An 18,805-nucleotide genomic window follows, 5' to 3' on the forward strand; every position below is an offset into this window, starting at 1 on the left:
TAGGTAATTTACTGCTAAATATACCAGAGAAAAAATGTAAAGGAGTGCTAGGTTAACTAGCTCGCTCACCTATTGGTGTCGGTATAAAATTGGGCGTATATTCCAGAGGTCCCGCACTATTTAGATTAATCCACGACAGAGAACCCCAATAGAGGAGAGCCGTTCAACCTCACTCGGTACTACTAACAATGCATCCGCTCAGAACCCAACTCCTTTTAGCACGACGAGTAAAGTAACCCGCATTTTTGTGGTGCTCTCGAATTTTGGTTATTTTCTAGTGAATTATGGCTTCTTCGTCGGTTTCCCAGGAGACACCGTCTAAGTTAAGTACCAAGCTGGGTTTTACTGTGTTTTGAGCAACCTAGATCGTTTAATATTTATATTATAGGAGTTTATTCTCTTCGTTCATACCGATCTTGCTTGATTTCACTACAGTTGGTACTCCTGTTTTTGAGAGCTTTTAATTTTCACTTGCGGTGTTACTATGTGTATTATTTTTATTATCAAATATTATTTGTTATTGTGAATATTCATTATTTAGCGTTTAGAATCCTCGTGGTTCAATTTTTGGGCCGATATCATTTACGTATCGCTATGGCTGCCGACCTTCGTGCTAAGGTGGCAATGTTATTTTTAGCCATCAGGTGTGTCTTTTGTGATTTAATTATTTATGTTGCATGCCTTGCCCAAAAATTTTCTATGTGTTTATTCATATATTTAACGCTATTATTATTATTATAATGAATATTTGTGCCATTACTCCGTTTGATCTGTCTGTTGGGGATCGTCAGTTGGTAGCCCTGCTGCCTCGTATCACGTGATCCTCCCCCACGCTCCCCCTCTAGCTAGGTGGGAGGCTAGGCTTCTCCCCCCTCCACTAAGGGACCGTTGCCTTCCCTCCTTTTAGAGGGGGTAGTTAAGTGTTTATGGACTTTGTCCTCCGGGTGGCCCGGCAATTTCGTCTCTGTCTAGTCTGGTTGGCCACCGGTCAACAGAGTTGGATCCCGGTGCACCCTATTTTATATTCACTTTTCATTCTGGCTTATGTTATACGAAACCCTCCGGGTTCGATTGGCAGTTCTTAGCTACAGTTCCGCCCCCCTATTATTTTATAACATTTCCTATGATGATTATATATGACAGATCACTACCCCGGAGTCCCTAAAGGAATTGGTATTGAATATACCTTTATTTCCCGGCCCGGGGTCTACCCCGCCCCGGGAAATCAGACACCATGTGTCTTAATTCCTTGTTATTGCATCCTTTTTTATGCTCCCGGCTTGACCGGAATGGATGGCTATACTTTAGTTTCAAGTTAGACTTATGTTTAGGCCCGGGACCTCCGGTCCCGCCCCTATGTAAGAATATTACAGTTAAGCTCTAACCTTGCGTTAGACCTATGTTAGGCCCGGGTCCTTCGGACCCGCCCCTACTTAAAGAATAGTACAGTTAAGCTCTATTCTTGTGTTAGACCTATGTTAGGCCCGGGTCCTCCGGACCCGCCCCTACTTAAAGAATAGTACAGTTAAGCTCTAATCTTGTGTTAGACCTATGTTAGGCCCGGGTCCTCCGGACCCGCCCCTATTTAAGAGAATTACAGTTTCTCATATACTATTCTTTTTATAGATGGTGCATTGTCTGACGCCGGCCTGTGCAGCTGTTCTGCACCAGCCTTGTGGCCACTCCGTCTGCCGATCTCACGCCCCTTGTGGGGTTCAACTGGAAGACGTTGTGGTATGGCACCCGGATAACTGTGTGATTTGCTTCGACCTCATCACTACCCTTGGATCTGACTCGGTGAGTCCCGTTGGCTATATTGCCTTCTTATTTTATTTACTATTAGTAAGATATATATGGTCTTGAAGGACCATTGGAAGTCTCCCTTTTATAATTCCCACTATCATTTCAGGCATCCCCGGAGCAAAAGTCTGCGGCTCGGGCCACACTGAAGGTGTGGGTTGGTGGGTTTGCCCGGAATGTGAAGTCTAAGCGGCCGTACGTCCTATCTGAGGACTACTGCACCATGGTTTACCCCAACGCCAAGTCTTCAGCTGCTGTGGCTAGGCATGTGGCAGCTCCCATCATTGCCCACATTGATGCCACTATAACGGGTCTCATCGACCCAGAGCAAGATCCATCGGACGCCCCCGGAGGTCTGGAGGATAATGTTGCCTCCATGAACCTGGACGTCGAACCAATGTTGCTAGACGAGCCGGATACAGGTAGGGTGGTAAGTGAGGCAGGTGTGTCCGGCGCTGAGATTCCTATCCTCAGCCCCGCTCTTTCTTCTTCTTCTGATCGCTCTTCTTTTCTTGGATTTTCTGGGGACCGTGATTCGTCTCAACCTTCATACCCGGTTCCCCCTAAGGATAAGTCTACTTCAAGGACCTTACCCAAAGCCCGCAAGCCTCACAAGACTTCTCATGGCTCTAAACATTGTACGAACCCGTCTTCAAAGACCTCTGGTTCCTCCTCTAAGTCTCACGACCCGGGAGTTCCTTCCGCCCCTCCTGCTGCTAGCCCGGGCCTTTCCGAATCAGCCATGCTTCGCATCGTGTCGGAGATGCAGGCAAAGTTGGTTTCGGAGATGCAGTCGAGGATGGACTCGATGTTCTCTAACTTCGGTCAGAGAATTGGGGCTTTAGAGCAAGGAGCTCCGGAGAGAGTCCAAAGCTCTCTCATCCCGGATGCCTCTAAGCTCCCGCCGTTTGCCAAGAACAACCCCTGGCGGATGGCTCTTCATTCCCCGTTCTCAGATGGAATGTTGACTCTGGAGGGCCTTGGCACTCGTCCTCTAGAGGACTTTGAATTCTTTCCTCCTGGTCTGGCATTTCCATTTCATGGTTATGCCAGACTTACCGAGGAAGCTTTAGTTCGATTAGACAAGGTCCCCAAAGAGACGGTCATCTTCCCGAAGGAGCAAGCCCAATCTGTTTGGGCCAGATTTTTGAATGACATCGGCTGCACTAACACCATGCTGACGCCTTATAAAAGCTCCTTTACGATGTTCTTAATGGACAAGAACACCTTGACTCCATGCGTCAATAAGGTGGCAGAGCTTGCCTTTCAATATGCTCTGGAGGAGAAGCCCTTGCCTCCCATCCGAGAGGTGGATCCAATCTCCCTCCTTCTTCCCTCAGGTATTGAGTGTTGGGACAACGTCCATACCACCTTTACCTCCGGCAAGCTTGCAGCAGACTGTGCCTCAGTCTTGTTTAGTGAGAAGCTTCCCCGTCTCCCGGAATCCCTCATTAAACAGGAATATGATTCCCGCCTACGTGTGGGCCGTACTCTAAACCTGGCCACATCCACGGAGTCGATAGCCTTGACTTACGATACGGAGAGTATTTTTAAGTCTCTCAACAAGGCTATGTTACAGTCTTTATATTATGACTTATATGACTTCGCTACTGCTAAACGCAGATGTCGCAAGCATGTCCTAGCTGAGGCGACGATTAGGCATGAACCTAATAAACTCATCCGGTCCTCCTGTTGGGGTTCAAATCTCTTCCCCGAGGATCTCGTAGAGGAAGTCTTGGCGGAGGCCACTAGGGTTAATCAGAGCCTTAAAGCCCGTTGGGGTTTGACCCCTAAACGCAAGTATGACCCCGCAAATTATCAAGCCCGGGGTAGGAAGAAGCTTAGACCATATACCTCCACCCAGTTCAGGCAACAACAGAGTGCTTCATCCAACTTCCGGCTGCCTCTTCCTCCATCTTCTGTTGTCCCTGCACAGCCTTCCACCTCTCGGGCTCCTTCGGATGATTATGTCACCGTTCTGCTACCTAAGAGCCAGCTTTCTGGTGCCTCCGCCACTTCCCCTGCCTTTAACCAGTCTTACGAGGCTCATAGCTCTTCCCAGAGTTATGGTAGAGGTAGAGGCTACCACCGTGGCTCTAACCAGAACAAAGGCAGGGGAAGAGCCTTTCGCAGAGGAAAGAACTTCCGAGGCGGACGTGGAGGCAACTCCTCAAACCAATACTGAGGTGCAGCAGGTAGGGGGGAGGCTCTATGCCTTCCGCAACAAATGGAGGTTCAGTCCCTGGGCGTTCAGTATCATCTCCAAGGGACTGGGGTGGAGTTGGATTCAAGGACCTCCTCCTCCGAACAAATTTCGTCAACATTCCACTCCGGACCTGGTCGAATTTGTCCAGGATCTTTTACAAAAGAACGCCATACAAGAAACGAAACATCTGAAGTTTCAAGGTCGGCTGTTCAGTGTCCCGAAGAAGGATTCAGACAAGAGAAGAGTGATTCTAGATCTATCCCTTCTCAACTTGTCCATTCAATGCGACAAGTTTCGAATGCTTACCGTCTTGCAGGTGCGGACCTTACTTCCCCGTGGGGCCGTCACCACCTCTATCGATCTTACAGACGCCTACTATCACGTCCCGATAGCGAGACACTTCCGTCCGTACCTAGGCTTTCGCTTAGGGGACAAAAGTTACTCCTTCAAGGTGATGCCTTTCGGGCTCAACATCGCCCCAAGGATCTTCACAAAGCTAGCAGAAGTCGCTGTTCAGGAACTCAGGAATCAAGGGATTCAAGTAGTAGCCTATCTGGACGACTGGCTCATTTGGTCAGACACCTCCCAAAATTGCCTAAAAGCCACTCACAAAGTCATCCATTATCTTCAGTCTCTAGGCTTCCAGATCAACTTCAAGAAGTCCCGTCTTCTTCCAAAATCGAAGTTCCAATGGCTCGGCCTGCAATGGGATCTTATATCTCATACTCTGTGTCTTCCCAGACCCAAGAGGTTAGAGATTGCAAGGAACACCAAACGCTTTCTCAAAGACAAAGTAAGTTCCAGACGACTCCAAGAGAAGATTCTGGGGTCTCTTCAGTTTGCCTCAGTGACGGATCTTCTTCTGAAGGCAAAATTGAAAGATAACAATCGTGTCTGGCGTTCGAGGGCGAACCGGAAGCTCCGGGACAGGAAAGTCCGCCTTCCTCCCATTCTACGGGAAAGACTTCTTCCTTGGACAAGAGCAAACAGTCTGTCAAAGTCAGTTCCCCTTCGATTTCCGCCTCCGGAATTAATCATTCACACAGACGCATCCTTATCAGGTTGGGGCGGCTATTCTCAGCTCAAGAAAGTTCAAGGTCTTTGGACTCCCTTGTTCCGCCATTTTCACATCAATGTGCTAGAGGCCATGGCAGTTCTTCTAACCCTGAAACGTCTCGCTCTTCCCAAGAAACAACACCTTCGTCTGGTCCTCGACAGCGAAGTGGTGGTCCGCTGCCTCAACAGAGGCGGGTCAAAGTCAGGGCCTCTGAACCATGTTCTAGTAGCCATATTCTCCCTAGCAGCCTCGAACCGTTGGCATCTTTCAGCTGTCCACCTGGCGGGAGTCCGGAATGTAGTGGCAGACGCCCTGTCCCGGACCTCCCCTCTAGAATCGGAATGGTCACTCGATCTAAAGTCATTTCGGTGGATTCTCTCTCAGGTTCCCGGTCTCCAAGTGGACCTCTTCGCCACGGAATCCAACCACAAATTGAGAGTATATGTGGCTCCCAATCTAGACCCTCAGGCTTACGCCACAGACGCCATGTCACAGAATTGGGACAACTGGGAAAAGATTTATCTCTTTCCCCCGGTGAATCTTTTACTGAAAGTTCTAGACAAACTGAGATCCTTCAAGGGACAAGTAGCCTTGGTCGCACCCAACTGGCTAAAGAGCAACTGGTATCCTCTCCTGCGGGAGTTGAGACTATACCCTCATCCGATACCCAATCCGGTTTTGTCTCAGATAGTACAAACACGCGTTGTGTACGCTTTCTCAAACATTCAGAGCGCCCTAACTTTATGGACTTTATGAAGTTTGCGGCTATGCATGGTGCCAATATTGATCCTCAAAACACCTTGTTCCTAGAATCGGATAAACGGGATTCCACCATCCGCCAGTATGACTCTGCAGTTAAAAAGTTGGCAAAATTTTTAATAGACTCAGACGTGAACTGTATGAACTTGAACCTTACAGTCACTTTCTTTAGATCTTTATTAGAATCAGGTCTGGCAGCCAATACTATCACCACTATTAAATCGGCTCTGAAAAAGATCTTCCTAGTGGGTTTTAACATAGACTTAACCGACTCTTTGTTAGCTTCAATTCCGAAAGCTTGTGCCAGACTGAAACCGGTTACTCGTCCTACCCCGGTGACCTGGTTCCTTAATGACGTACTCAAATTGGCTTCTGATACCATTAACAGTTCTTGTGATTACATGCCCCTTCTCAGGAAAACTCTTTTCCTAGTGAGCTTGGCTTCCGGGGCAAGAATTTCTGAATTGGCAGCCTTGTCGAGAGACCCGGGTCATATTGACTTTCTGCCTTCAGGAGAGGTCCTTCTTTCTCCTAACAAATTCTTTTTGGCTAAGAATGAAGACCCTCAAAACAGATGGACCTCCTGGAAAATTGTTCCCCTCACGCAAGATCCGTCGCTGTGCCCTGTCACTACTCTTAGGTCTTATTTATCCCGGACCTCCTCTAACTCCTCGGGGCCTCTATTCGTTAGAGAACAAGGCGGTACCATTACTATTAAAGGGATCAGGCAACAAATTTTGTATTTTATTAAACAAGCTAACCCTGACTCTTTTCCTCTTGCACATGATATCAGGGCGGTTGCCACCTCGGTGAACTTCTTTCACCACATGAATTTTACAGACCTTTCCAGGTATACAGGGTGGAAATCACCGTCAGTGTTCAAGAAACACTACCTTAAACATTTGGAAGCCCTAAAATTTTCTACAGTAGCCGCAGGGAGCGTAGTTACTCCCAAGTAACTCACAGGTTAATGCCTTGACTCTTTATCTCCCTCTTACCTGCCTCATTTATACCCTATTGTATTCGTTGGTCTCGCACCTGAATACTGTTATTATATTTGTAAATTTTATGCTCCTGAGTATCTGTATATATTATCACTCACGGCATTATTATACCTACCTTATTGGATTTATGTTCATATTTAAGATACCCTTATAATTGTTTTTTGGTACTCATCTCTGATTAAAGCATCCTGTATTTCCCTTACGCTTATGTTTTTTCCTTTATTTTGCAAGTTTGGTGACATTTTTCTCTTGTATAGATTCACTGGGCGGCACAGGTTCGAGCCCAGAAAAGGGATTTTGACGTAGGAAAAATCTATTTCTGGGCGAGGGACCTGTGCCGCCCAGTGAACCCTCCCAGCTCCTCTCCCTTGGAGTCCCCAAACTTTGGGTGCTAAGGAGTTGGGTTCTGAGCGGATGCATTGTTAGTAGTACCGAGTGAGGTTGAACGGCTCTCCTCTATTGGGGTTCTCTGTCGTGGATTAATCTAAATAGTGCGGGACCTCTGGAATATACGCCCAATTTTATACCGACACCAATAGGTGAGCGAGCTAGTTAACCTAGCACTCCTTTACATTTTTTCTCTGGTATATTTAGCAGTAAATTACCTAAGAATAAGTGCTAAATGGAGCTTATTCACTGGGCGGCACAAGTCCCTCGCCCAGAAATAGATTTTTCCTACGTCAAAATCCCTTTTTTAGCCAAGATTTAATGACCATTAAAGGAAATTATCATACTAATCTCCACTCTACACAGTTTCTTTCATAACATTATTATTATTTTCCTTAATAGCCAGTTTACAACCCAAGTTGGAAAAGCAGGATGCTACAAGCCCAAGGGCTGCAACTGGGAAAGCAGCACAGTGAGGAAAGAACATATATATGACAAGTAATTCAAAAAATCTATATTAAAATCAGTAACAACTTTAAAATTGATCAGTTGTGTATAAAATGTGAAATGTTACATGTCAACCTGTTTAACAGTAAAGTATTTGCAAAAAAAATTGTACTTCTGAAATTCCACCGATTCAACCGCCAAATTAGAAAGATCATTCCATAATCTAATCACAGTTAAAGTAAAACTTATAAAATATAATGTAATATTAAGACACGATTGAGAACACAAAACTAGTTAAAATTAACTACAAACCTAATAATTATAGTGTACGATGATACTTTTTTTTTTGTTACCTTAAGCCAATATATTAAAATATTTAATTTGTATGTCTGCACTCTGTAGAAAATGAAAGATCTCTAGTACTTTCCAGATTAACAAATATCTTTATCAGTCTTCCAGAAGCAGGCTTTCGAAACTTTTTATAATACTTTTTTTTTTTCATTTTAATTACAGTATGTATTAATTAAAGTGCCAAGTGCTGAAATTTTTGGTGAGCTCTCTGTTAAGAAATATATGATAGTCTTAGGTATTGTTGAAAAGATAGGAATTTTATTAGCTACATTTAAGGTCAATAATTTTTATGCTGACTCCCAATTTAATTTCACTTTGATCTTCAAGCGTTAATTACAAGATGGCATCCACACTCCCTCTCCCCCTAATCTTTACAATCTCTCTGAATCTATTATCTAATGCCCTTGCAAAATATGTAAAACATGCTCTGTTAGTTTAATTCCCTTGTAGTAACCACATTTCAAGATATCACCTTTCTGTTTAAATGTAGATACCATTATACTCTCCTCCCAGTCTTTGCGCAATAGTTACTCTTCCTATATTGCTTATAATAAAATCAAGCATCCATTCTTCTCCCTCTGTAGCTAGTATTTTGACCATTTCAATTTGTAACTGATGGACCTGGTGCTTTATCATTTTTCATTTTACTCAATATCTGCTTCACTTCATTACTGGCCCCTCCACCTCTTGTGTTTCTACCAGCTCCTCGCTCTCATTTTCAGTATTCAGTAGTTGTTCAAAATATTCTTTCCATATTTTCTTAATGTTTTCATCCCTATGCAATATATTTCCATCTCTATCCCTGATGACTGCCAGTTGCTCCAAATCCTGTCTTTGCCTTTTCTTCAAGTTTGAAGACTATCCAATAACCCCTATCAGCATAACCCTTTCTGTGAGGGAAACAGGATATGTTTGGATATCTACAAAGTTCCTCTGCAGCCTCCTATCAAACAAATAGGGCCATTTTCTGCCATCAGTCATAGGAGTACTTCTCCAGATAAAGATAAAAGTAATTCAAAGACAACTGTACGGTGAGATGACTCCCTTTAGTTTTCTAGACACTTAGATTTTCTTAGCTCTTGATTTCCGTTGTTTTTTTTTCATTTGGAAAGTGTATTTATCTTGATTACCTGAGGTTGTTGGTTAGTTTTCCCTTCTACTTGTGTTTCCTTGATTTGAAATGATAAGCATGTAAGAAAAAATATAAATTACAAGCCAGAAATCCAATACTTTACCCTTATATTTTGACGATATCTCTGAGATGGAAACCTCGCTAAAAGTCTCTTTCCTGCTTGGGATGCTCCAGAAGCTTTGTTTACAGCACTGGTGACACCTTCCACCTTCCATATGTGAATGACACGATCACCGCTTCCAGCTACAAGCAGAGCTCCATCATCACTAAAGGCACATGAGGTTACATAACGTTTGTGACCCTCTAGCACTCCTAGAGGAATCAGTTTGATCTGGAAAGCAACCATTAAAAAGTTGAAAACTATAATGGAAGTATATTCATGACATATTTCCCTTTCATATCACTACAGTATTTTATGTTCAATTAGATTAATAAAAGAAAGTTGTGACATCCTGCATTTCAAACAGTATGGTGCTATTGTTCAAATTAGAAAAGGAGTTATGTTTCTTAGTATACATACTCTTAAGTTTGTATAAGCACAAATCTCTTGATATATAAATACAGAAGGTCCCCAAATTACAAACATTCAGAGTTAATAAAACAAATCCAACTGAAAATAACAAAGATAAAAAAATATTGTAATAAAACAATATTATATCATTTGATACAGTAAGCAATAACCAGATATTTATTTCATATGAACCCTAACTATTTATTGACTATTGTAGTTGGAAATCATAAGCATGGGATTCAGATTTGGCTTAACCTAGGCCAAAATGTAAAAAAAATTTGACTTGCAAACAATTCAAATTGCAAACAGCTTCTTGGGGACTTATTAAGTTTGTAAGAGTAGGACCTTCTGTATACATATGATGCTAGGTTGCAGTGACCTGAAAAAAATCATCTGATATTCCAGAATCTTACAAATTACCATCACCAACTAATATCATTATGGAATTATTTGTTTGCGTTTTAAAAAGTGGAAGATGATTTTTATAGTCATATAAGTGTTTGGCGTAACTACGGGTAATCTTTTGTTCACTCTTATACCAAACACATTTATGTGTAGTTTTTTTATAAACAAGATTTGATCCCTTCATTTTAATAATTTCATAATTGGTTGGTATCATTGGGAATTCATAAGGAAAATCTTAACCTTAGGAGTTTCCTTGTTGTTTTGAATTCATTAGTTCTACTCTAGAAAAGAAAATAACAGCATTCATTTTTTTACACTTATTATCAGCCAAACCAATAAATTTAAAATTTCCATATCTGAAAAGCCTACTAATAATTTACCAAAACTAATATCTATTCGAGCTATTCTAAAGGATATAAAAGCAATATGAACATAGGTGAGTATAGAAATTACAATTACTATTAAAATTCAATTTTTCTGATTCTTGTCACCAGCTGTATTGAACTGAACATTAAATACACAGAGAATCTGGCATTCTCAAGTTGGTGAGAATTACTTTACTTCAGAATATTTTTTGCTGGAATTGAAATTCAACTACTTAATTTCTTTATGTACAGTACTGTAGCATCAACTTTCTTTTTTCTTTCTTTCTTTAAAGGCTTTAACAGCCACTCATGAATGACAGAGGCAAGGGACAGTGACATTTCCTTCTCAAGCAGGACAATTCCCAAGGGACTATCCATATATACATATGATCAGCACCTAAGCCCCCCTTCTCCACCCGAGGTAGGACCAAGGGGGCCAGGCAATGGCTGCTGGTAACTCAGCAGATAGACCTATAGGCTCCCCAAACTGCCCATCCTTAGCTCACAAAGATGGTAAGTTTGCAGCGACCAAAGAAACTTAACGAGTTTGAGTGGGACTGGAACCCCAGTCTGGTGTTCACCAGTTAGGGACGTAACCGCATCGGCTACCACAACCCTTGAAAATCTAAGGGGGATCTGTGTCACCATATAAACTTCATCATATGTACTACCGCACGTCTAATTCCTAAAGTTTGGCTACACATGCCATTGAGTACTATACATCTATCTACAAAAATCAAGTTTGGAGCAACACAAAAAGTCATAAAATAGAAAATTATTTTTCATAAGCACCCCAGCTATGACCTGACACTACTTTAAAAATATTGAGGGATTTTTTCACCTTCATTTTCAAAGTGTTAATATGACTAGACCAGGTTAACTTTGTGTTAAAAATTATTTCATGAAATTTTACTTCAGCTTAATACATCAGCGGGAAATGGCATGACCATAAATAGAGATCTATTACTGTATTATCGAACATGAGTGTCTTCTACTGCTTTTGATATTCTTAATAGGAATCACTATCTCAGTGATAAACTTTATTTTGGAGACATTATAAACCTAAGTAAGTAAGTAGTCTTGGGTAGTGCCATAGCCTTTGTACTATGGTCTTCCACTGTCATAAGTTAGAGTTCTCTTGCTTGAGGGTACACTTGGACATACTATTCTAACTAATTTCTCTTCCTCTTGTTTTGTTAAAGTTTATATAGGATATTTATTTTAATGATGTTTCTCTTCTTAGAATATTTTATTTTTCACTTTTTCCTTTCCTCACTGGGCTATTTTCCCTGTTGGACCCCTCACTGGGCTATTTTCCCTGTTGGAGCTCCTGCTTTTCCAACTAGGGTTGTAGCTTAGCAAGTAATAATAATAATAATAATAATAATAATAATGATAAAGCTTATCGCCCCAGAGTTGTTCTTCTGGCAGACAAAAATAAAATTGAAGGAAATCTTAATTAAAGGGCTGAATATTTAGTTTTATTGCCATGATACAAGCTTAAAAGTTTAATTTTAGCCTTGTTTGGGGGTCTTTCTTTCATTGTTAAAGTTTTACTTATCTCCTTCATACCAGCTCATTGCCATTTATTCTACTTTCAGAAGATTCTTGGAAGGGGAGTAATGTAAAAGATTATGGCGACCATGTTACAATTACCCAACTGCAATGCCAATCACACCACTATCGCATCACCACTTGGTCTCCCGTTACTGGTTCAAGTGAACTCGAAAGAGCATATGAAGAGGAGATGGGGGGTTCTATCATATATGTTATAGTAGTTCTGGTGGCATGTGAAGACAGAGACAGACTTCCTTTACACCCAACTGATATGCTGTACTTATATCCGGACTGGTTTGGAAAGTGGTCGTTCCTGTCATATGTCTTCAGTGGGCAAAAGTCCTTATCACAGACAAGTCATCTGTCATCGATTTCCTCTACCACAACTACAGTTGACTAATATACCTTTATATTTATCACAGCTATTTCATTGATGTGGGGATGAGTTACAGCCATTTAATTCATGTTATTTTCATTATAGTTATTATTTGATATATTAAAGCGAGCAAATAATGTTTGTATTTCCCTCTTCCTGTCTGTTACAGTCTTTCTGTCACTTTAACATGAAAGATTATTACATCTGACCCTCATCCTTAGTGGTGACCTATTATATAAATGAGGCCCTTAAAGTTACACAAGTTTTTTTTATACATAGTGTATGGATCTCATAAACAACAATGGCAAAAAATTTCCACAAAAATAAATCAAATTTTTCCTTTATGTATTCCTTAAAATATGTTGCCAATGAAAACCGATGGTTAACCAGTCCACCGATTTATTTGTTCCTAGATGCCCTCCAACATTGGATTCATGGGCTAATTGCATCACTTGGTTTATCTTTGGTACTCACATCTGACTCGTATCTTTGGTTATCTTGTCATGGAAAACGCGATAGACTTGAGACCATAAAAACAATGAAGATGTTAGCTGTGGGGGACCTGAGGATTCATAGATGCATACATAGGACTAACATAACTCTTCATTTTCACTCATACAAAAGACAGGTGTATAGGGCATTCAAAGAAAAATAATGCTGGCTACTTGAAACCTATTAGTTTTTATGCAATTGTTAGATAGCTCTTTAAAAAAAATAATAATTGTGTAGATATAGAAATATATTTGATAACTACATATAGGCAAGCTTACTAAGTGGTCTCGTATCGTAAAGCATTTTTGGGTATACTGTACGTGTATATTTACTAAAAATTACTAATTATAAAAACTAAAAGTTATGTGTTACTTATTGATCATGTAAAAGGGATAAGTAGCTGCAGCAGTAAACTAAAGGCTCAACTGATATAGTAACAGGGAAAGGCAGATTAAACATCCTGTTAAAACCAGATTATTATTATTATTATTATTATTATTATTATTATTATTATTATTACTTGCTAAGTTACAACCTTAGTTGGAAAAGCAGGATGCTACAAGCCCATTGTTTCCTTTCCTCACTGAGCTAGTGAGGAAAGGAAACAAGGAAAAATAAATTATTTCAAGAACAGTAACAACATTAAAAGATATATTTCTTATGTAAACTATAAAAACTTTAACAAAATCAAGAGGAAGAGAAATGAGACATAGTATGCCTGAGTGTACCCCCAAGCAAGAGAACTCTAACCTAAGACAGTGGGAGACCATGGTACAGAGGCTACAGCACTACCCAAGACTAGAGAACAATGGTTTGATTTTGGAGTGTTCTTCTCCTAGAAGAGCTCCTTACCATAGCTAAAGAGTCTTTTCTACCCTTACCAAAATACTGTGCTTAGTTTTCTGACCCTTTAGAAATTCTTCTCAATCAGCCAGTACTAACTTCATCTAATGTCAGAAACAGAATGAAGTACGAGCAAATTAAAATACTCACAGGATCCCAAAGTCTGACTGTCTTGTCCCCTGAGGCAGAAGCAAGGATATGTCCACTCGTACTGAAGCGGACGCACATAATTGCCGCCGCGTGACCTTGTAAAGTGTGATGAGGAGCAATTACGGGTGAGCTGCTCCCACCCACAATCTGGCCGCCAACTTCAACCACCCACAAGCGTAATTCATTATCCTGTCCACCTGTTGCCATAAGATACTGTTTGCCCAAAATGCTATCTGAAAAATTAATTACATGTTGAATTATGAGGAAAAAACAATTATATCATTCAATAATTACCCTTAAACTACTGAATAAAACTAAAATCCCTAATAGATATAACTTGTCAATAATACTCTTGATATCTTATTCACAATCACCTCTTTATCTCTGTTCATATATTGTATTGATATAGATAAACAGTATACCATTTCAAGCATATTTGACAGAGAAGACTACATAATTCATACTCAATACACATCCTAATAAACTTAAAAAAAATAATAGTAAGGTTTTTTTCCCACATTCAGAAATAGGTTTTACCTTGAAGTTATGTTTTGTTTTACAGTGGTAGTAAATATATCTTTATTCATTATTATATATGAATAAAATCCCTAATGCTTGCTGTCTACTATCAGTTCTAAAATTCTCAATGAAAGGCCCAGATAGGAATCTGTAGTCCCCTAAAAAAAGTAATCAAGGGCCTGTGTATAAAAATAGAATAACACAGAGAGAGAGAGAGAGAGAGAGAGAGAGAGAGAGAGAGAGAGAGAGAGAGATGTAGTTAGGGACACAAACAGTTGTGATTTGGACATATTTTGGAAGGTAAAACCATAATGATTATAAGAGTTTCGAATGTCGTGCCATTCACGAGGACAAATTATTATTATTAATATTACTAGTTAAGCTACAACCCTAGTTGGAAAAGCAAGATGCTATAAGGCCCAGGGCTCCAATAGGGAAATATAGCCCAGTGAGGAAAGGAAATAAATAAACAATATGAGAAAAAATTAATAATAAAAATTTAAATATGAACAACATAAAAATGTTATATATAAACTATAAAAAGACTTATGTCAGGCTGTTCAACATAAAAACATTTACAACAACTTTGAACTTTTGAAGTACTACCGATTCAACAAATCGATTAGGAAGATCATTCCACAACTTGGAAACAGCTGGAATAAAATTTCTAGAATACTTCTAGAAAAAGGAACTCGCAACAAGTCAATTATTTTCCATTGCTGTAGAAATGCCTTGCAGGGTTATTATGCTTCCTGATAAAAAGCATAATTTCCTCGCAAGCCATTACTAGTACCTCTAGAAGTGCAATACCACCTCCCATACAATACTTCCCTTTACCACCAGATAAATGCAAGACACTTTTAAATGGTATATCTTTTCCAGATCTAGAGGAGTATCAAAGCTGTGAATAGCTACCTGAGAACACAAGAAATGGTAACATCCCTGTTTTCCATAAGAGATGATATAAGATTGCCCCTTGCATTTGCTAAAATACTGCCATAATTACATCGTAAAATAGGGAGATCTCCATCCCTCACCTCGTAATCTTGAAACAAGATAAAAAAATATCCAATACCTATATCTATCAACCGGCAACTATTTTTAATCATCAATTCAGAATTATAAGTAGGAAAACCTCAACTGATCTTATTTTCTCTAATATACTACACTGGAATCATCAAAGTCTGACGGCTAAATATGAAGAGTTGAAGCTATTTATACATGAATATTTCCCTACAATTGTATGTCTACAGGAGAGACTAGAGAGGCACTCAGTAGAGCGTAGACCTCCACTGAAGCAGCTTATTTCACAACCTTTTGCTTGACCTTGACCTTTGACCTTAACATGTATTGTGATAAAAAGAGAAAAAGGAAAATCCTAATTCCGTTTGACAAACTTGTGGAATTTTTATTCCTCTTTTCAATGATATATTTCTCTCTAAAATTGTACAATAAATAAGTGAAAAAAATGTACCTATGTGTGAATAAGTATGTTTTAAGTTATGAGCTCCCAAAGATTTGCTATAAATTTTTGCTTTTTTTCTTAAAAAAACCAAGAAAACATTATTATGATAACCTTACTTTGTACTAAATGAGGTATTTAAATCCTAAGTTTACTGATACACATGGTGTAACTGTGTCATATGTTGCCAGTGGACTCTCATTGTTGCCCGAGCTTTAGTTAGAATGTTCCAGCTGTGTACTTTTTTCATGTTTCCCTGTCTTCTTGGTTCTTTTTTCTTTTTGCTTTCTGCTTACTTTTTGTTTTTTCTTTGGCCTTAGGTAACATTGGCCTCGCTATAAAGTTCACGAGGAAGTTGTGAAAACACAATGTACATACAAACTGCAAGTAAACAAACACACATGTAACGTAACTTCTATACATCTTTGGAAACTCTGGCTGATCTTCTCGTAGATCGTAGTTTGCATTAGCCTACCCACTACCAATGCCTTCCATCTCTGCCAGATGAACAAGATTTCGAAACATAAGTGAAAAAATCACTATATATACTGTACGCAAAAATAAATACACAAAGATAATTCTGTCAAACTCAGTCATGCAGACGACGCAGTAAGGATGACGTCATCATTTAGAGACTGCTTTATCTTCATTATTTGTAAAAATAATTGGCTGAAACTTCTGGAGAGCATGTACGATGTGTTTTTGCATAATTAGAAACAATAAAACGATTTTTTATTTTTTAAAGTTGTTAAACACCATAGCAGACAGACCCATTAAAACCAGAAATAGTGCTCTCTTATAAATATCAGCGCAATGAAACTTTTAAAAAGTGAGATGGAAGGTAATGCAAAAGAGATCCCAAGTGCAGACGATTTCACCAACTTGCACTCTTCACAGAGTGGGGGGCCATTTCTAACCTGAAAAACACAGATCTTTTCAGATGGCATCCATACCTTGCTGGTCACTATAACTTATAAAATTAATTAGAGCTAAAAGAAGGGCCCTGCCTTGATGCCATAGAAAGAACTGAGCAGAATATGAAAACTTACACAAATTTCGAACTTAGCTCTGTCTTGTAACGAATGCAGCTAGCTTCAGTCATGGTCATCGTATCTTCAGTAAACAGTAATACTTCACCAAATGCAGTTTAAAAAAAATAAATTTTAACATTTTAAAAGTGAATACCCAGTACATGGTAAGTGCACTAAAAATAAATAATTCTTTAGCTGATCACTTCTAAAACATGTTATTTTTATAAAATAAATTTTTGAATATACAGTACTTACCCGGTGATTATAATAGCTGCAACTCTGTTGCTTGACAGAAAACTCTAAGGTAAAATTCGCCAGCGATCGCTACACAGGTTGCGGGTGTGCCCAACAGCGCCATCTGTCATCCAGATACCCAGTACTCAATGTAAACAAAGAACTCAATTTTCTCCTCGTTCCACTGCGTCTCTATTGGGGAGGAAGGGAGGGTCCTTTAATTTATAATCACCGGGTAAGTATATTCAAAAATTTATTTTATTATAAAAATAACATTTTTCAATATTTAACTTAGCCGGTGATTATAATAGCTGATTCACACCCAGGGGGGTGGGTAGAGACCAGCATTATATGTTTACATTATTATGAGCTAAGAATTTTTATTTCATTTTAGAAGTTATCTAAATAACAAAAACAAAATAAATAGGTACCTGGTAAGGAAGTCGACTTGAACAATTACTCTGCCTTTTTAAGTACGTCTTCCTTACGGAGCCTCGCGATCCTCTCAGGATGCTGATCGACCCCTAGGATCTGAAGTATCAAGGGTTGCAACCCATACAACAGGACCTCATCAAAACCCCTAATCTAGGCGCTTCTCAAGAAATGACTTTGACCACCCGCCAAATCAACCAGGATGCGAAAGGCTTCTTAGCCTTCCGGACAACCCAAAAAACAACAATAAAAACATTTCAAGAGAAAGATTAAAAAGGTTATGGAATTAGGGAATTGTAGTGGTTGAGCCCTCACCCACTACTGCACTCGCTGCTACGAATGGTCCCAGAGTGTAGCAGTCCTTGTGAAGAGACTGGACATCCTTAAGATAAAAAGACGCGAACACTGACTTGCTTCTCCAATAGGTTGCGTCCATTATACTTCGCAGAGATCTATTTTGTTTAAAGGCCACGGAAGTTGCGACAGCTCTAACTTCGTGTGTCCTTACCCTCAGCAAAGCTTGGTCTTCCTCATTCAGATGGGAATGAGCTTCTCGTATTAACAGTCTGATAAAATAGGATAAGGCATTCTTTGACATAGGCAAAGATGGTTTCTTAACTGAACACCATAAAGCTTCAGACGGGCCTCTTAAAGGTTTAGTTCGTTTTAAATAGAACTTAAGAGCTCTGACAGGGCATAAGACTCTTTCTAGTTCATTTCCAACCATATTCGATAAGCTTGGAATATCGAACGATTTTGGCCAAGGTCGAGAAGGCAGCTCGTTTTTGGCTAGAAAACCAAGTTGTAGAGAACATGTAGCCGTTTCAGATGAGAAACCGATGTTCTTGCTGAAGGCATGAATCTCACTGACTCTTTTAGCTGTGGCTAAGCAAACCAGGAAAAGAGTCTTTAAGGTGAGATCTTTCAGGGAGGCTGATTGTAGCGGCTCGAACCTGTCTGACATGAGGAATCTTAGTACCACGTCTAAATTCCAACCAGGTGTAACCAAACGACGCTCCTTCGTGGTCTCAAAAGACTTAAGGAGGTCCTGTAGATCTTTATTGTTGGAAAGATCTAAGCCTCTGTGACGGAAGACTGATGCCAACATGCTTCTGTAACCCTTGATAGTGGGAGCTGAAAGAGATCGTTCTTTCCTCAGATATAAGAGGAAGTCAGCTATTTGAGTTACAGAGGTACTGGTCGAGGATACTGATACTGACTTGCACCAGTTTCGGAAGACTTCCCACTTCGATTGGTAGACTCTAAGGGTGGATGTTCTCCTTGC

At 40.0% G+C, this 18,805-nt stretch overlaps 1 protein-coding gene across 3 annotated transcripts in view; it reads right to left on the minus strand.

The window, feature by feature from the left end:
- Positions 1-18,805, minus strand: part of LOC137629533 (WD repeat, SAM and U-box domain-containing protein 1-like) — a 164,130-nt gene that overhangs the window by 20,530 nt on the left and 124,795 nt on the right. For all 3 annotated transcript variants that reach the window (XM_068360943.1, XM_068360941.1, XM_068360942.1), the window contains 2 exons: positions 13,843-14,075; positions 9,247-9,474 (listed from right to left, as the gene is read on the minus strand). In XM_068360943.1, coding sequence (XP_068217044.1) covers positions 9,247-9,474; positions 13,843-14,075 — 461 coding nt within the window. The remainder of the gene's footprint in view (positions 1-9,246; positions 9,475-13,842; positions 14,076-18,805) is intronic.

Source organism: Palaemon carinicauda, chromosome 37 (assembly GCF_036898095.1).
Source record: "Palaemon carinicauda isolate YSFRI2023 chromosome 37, ASM3689809v2, whole genome shotgun sequence".
Taxonomy (NCBI): domain Eukaryota; kingdom Metazoa; phylum Arthropoda; class Malacostraca; order Decapoda; family Palaemonidae; genus Palaemon; species Palaemon carinicauda.